Source organism: Papilio machaon, chromosome 22 (assembly GCF_912999745.1).
Source record: "Papilio machaon chromosome 22, ilPapMach1.1, whole genome shotgun sequence".
In the NCBI taxonomy this organism is placed as follows: Eukaryota; Metazoa; Arthropoda; class Insecta; order Lepidoptera; family Papilionidae; genus Papilio; species Papilio machaon.
The window spans coordinates 12,182-14,656 of NC_060007.1; the positions used below are offsets into that span (position 1 = coordinate 12,182).

Genomic DNA, 2,475 nt, shown 5'->3' on the forward strand with positions numbered 1-2,475 from the left:
AGTAGGGCTCAGCCACGACGGAAACAGCAATTCTCCACTCTGCCAGGCACTGCATGAGCAGGTCCTGTGCGCGGGCAGAGTGGTTGGTGTTCGTCTGTAAAATTTCGAAATGCAGGTGTCTAGGCATTAGGACACCTGCATTTCTTCCTCTTCAGCCCTGCGGCTGCCGTGCGGTTGGGGCTGAGTGCGAGGCACTCTGCTCGACGACGGGGCTTTGCCCTTCACCGACGGGGGTGTGCACTTGGCACCCCCCATCACATGTGAGTGTGGGCGCCCCGTCGTTGCACACACGGTGCATTTGCAGGGGGCCTCGCACTCTGCCGACTTGTGTCCTTCACTGCCGCAGCGGAAGCAGAGACGCCCGTTCTCTGTCTCCGCTGGGCATAGGGCGCGAGTGTGGCCCAGCATCATGCATTTATAGCAACGCAATGGCTGGGCCTCCACTGCTTTGACGGTGGCCATCGTCCATCCGATGGCCACTCGTCCCGCCTTCACGACTGCCTTAGCGGCAGTCGCTGGGCACTTGACCAGGGCGGAGCCTCCGCCCCAGAAACTCGGCCTGATATTACCTACTTTCATGGAGGTGGGGGGACACCCGCCGACCGATGCCAGTTGGGCCGCCACTTCCTCAGTGGTCACCGTGTCATCCAGACCGGTGATCCTGAGGACGGCCATTTTGGTTGGGCGGGTGATGTCCGCCCAGCTCCCTACTGCCTCCACCAGGGCGGCGGCGAGGCGGTCCGCGGTTTCCTCGGGGGTGGTCCCCCCGACCTCCGGATCTGGCCTTTGCCAGGACCTCGGTGTATTTCGCGTCAGTCGTGGCCCCTTCCGCGGTGGTCATGGTGGCCCCTTTCTTGAGGGTCACCACTATGGCCGCAGTTTTTGGGGCAACGATTTTAACGGCCTTTGGTGGGGCCGGGGCGATCTGCCGGGTTGTTCCGGCTGAGGGGGGGGAATTAGCAGCAACAGCCGCATTTCCCCTCTTCTTCCGCCGGACAACCTCGGACCAGGAGTTGCCCGCAGTCCCCGTCTGGGCTTCCCCCTCTCCGCTTGTCCCAGCGGTTGGGGGGGGAGGAGTCGCGTCTGCCTGTCCTGCCTCCTGTTTTCCCTTGGAGGGAGGAGGAGGCGGGGGGGCAGTCGGCCGCTTAGCGGCGCCCTTCTTCGGCGCCTTCTTTACCGCCCTGGGTGTGGGCGCTTGGGGTGGCTGGGCCTCCCCATCCACCTCCATGGCGCCTTCCACGAGCCCCGATCGGGACTTGTGACGGGGCGGCGGCGGCTGCCGTTGGTCGGCACGCAGAGGGGGCCTCATGACGGGCTCCGGAGGAAGGCGCATCTCCAGGTCTTGTAGGCGGGCATTGATCATCCCGCCTACCGACTGCAGGAGTTGCCCCTTCATCTCCTCCATGGCGCATCTGAGCACCTCCTCAAAGTTGGGCTGTTGGGGCCCTGTCGCCTCTCTCGGGGCTGCAGCGGACTTCCGCTGCGACTCCACGTACGCCTGTTTGAAGGCACGCAGCTCGTTGCGGACAATATCTAGCTCCCTTGTTAGGCGAGCATTGTCCGCACGGAGCCTGCGCTGCTCTTCTTCAGGCGTTATATCGCGAAGGCCCTCAACCGCCTCTACTACGCATTTAGTGGCCCGGTTAATTTGGCCCCACACAGTACCCTTTAGGTGGCTGCTCTTCTTAATCTCCTCCTTAATCTTCTCTACACTTTTGAGAGCCTCCTCGGCGAGGGCGTCGACCGTGCCCCTGGATAGGGCGCCGGGGGTCCCGTCGTCGGGGGCCTTTGCGGAGGCCATTTTGGGGCTCGTCATCCTCCCGTGTGGACGGTAGCTTGGGTCGGGGTCCTCCCCCTCACTATCCCCCCCATCAGCCAGGTAGTCCTTTGCCTCCTTGAGGAAGCTGTATACCCCTACCGGGCGCCTAACGCGGCCCCTCGTCGAAGAGGAGGCCACTTTATGCGCCACGGCCGGGGCGTCCTCATCTGCGGATGTAGCGGCCAACGGCCGTTTATGGGTCGTTCCCGTTCGGAACCTTAATGTCATGCCCGCTGACCGCGGCTTACCTCCCTTGTTTTGTCTTGCGGCGTCCTCGCTGCACGCGGCGCCCGCAGCTCCCAGCCGGCGCCCGGAGGCGCCCTCGTCCTCTGAGCACGTGTAGTCCGACATGGAGGTGTCCTCCCCCATGTCGTAAGCCGCTTTGTTTCGGTCGCTCATAGCGATTGTAGACTTTTCATAAGTAAAGTTCTACAAACACTAAGATACGCACTTAAACACTAAAAACTAAACTATTATGGTCTCTGTCCACCCTAAAAACTATATCGGTCGGCTTGTCTCACTGAGACGCATCTCCCGATATATAACTCGTCGAAATCGGGGCACTTTTTGGAATTTGTCGTAAAAGTGCCACGCCCAAAACGACCGTTACAACACTTAAACACTAAAAACTTAACTAATTTGGTCTCTATCCACAC

The 2,475-nt window shown here is 61.1% G+C and overlaps 1 protein-coding gene across 1 annotated transcript; it reads right to left on the bottom strand.

Moving 5' to 3' along the window:
• Positions 1–643: 643 nt before the first annotated feature.
• LOC123722244 (cytokinesis protein sepA-like) lies at positions 644–2,188 on the bottom strand. Its single transcript, XM_045683414.1, has one exon. It carries the CDS (start codon positions 2,186–2,188, stop codon positions 644–646), a length of 1,545 nt encoding a protein of 514 aa, XP_045539370.1.
• Positions 2,189–2,475: the final 287 nt, after the last annotated feature.

Bases quoted from the DNA above. Each gene is read 5' to 3' on its own strand.
- LOC123722244 (XM_045683414.1), bottom strand. From the start codon at position 2,188: ATGGGGGAGGACACCTCCATGTCGGACTACACGTGCTCAGAGGACGAG.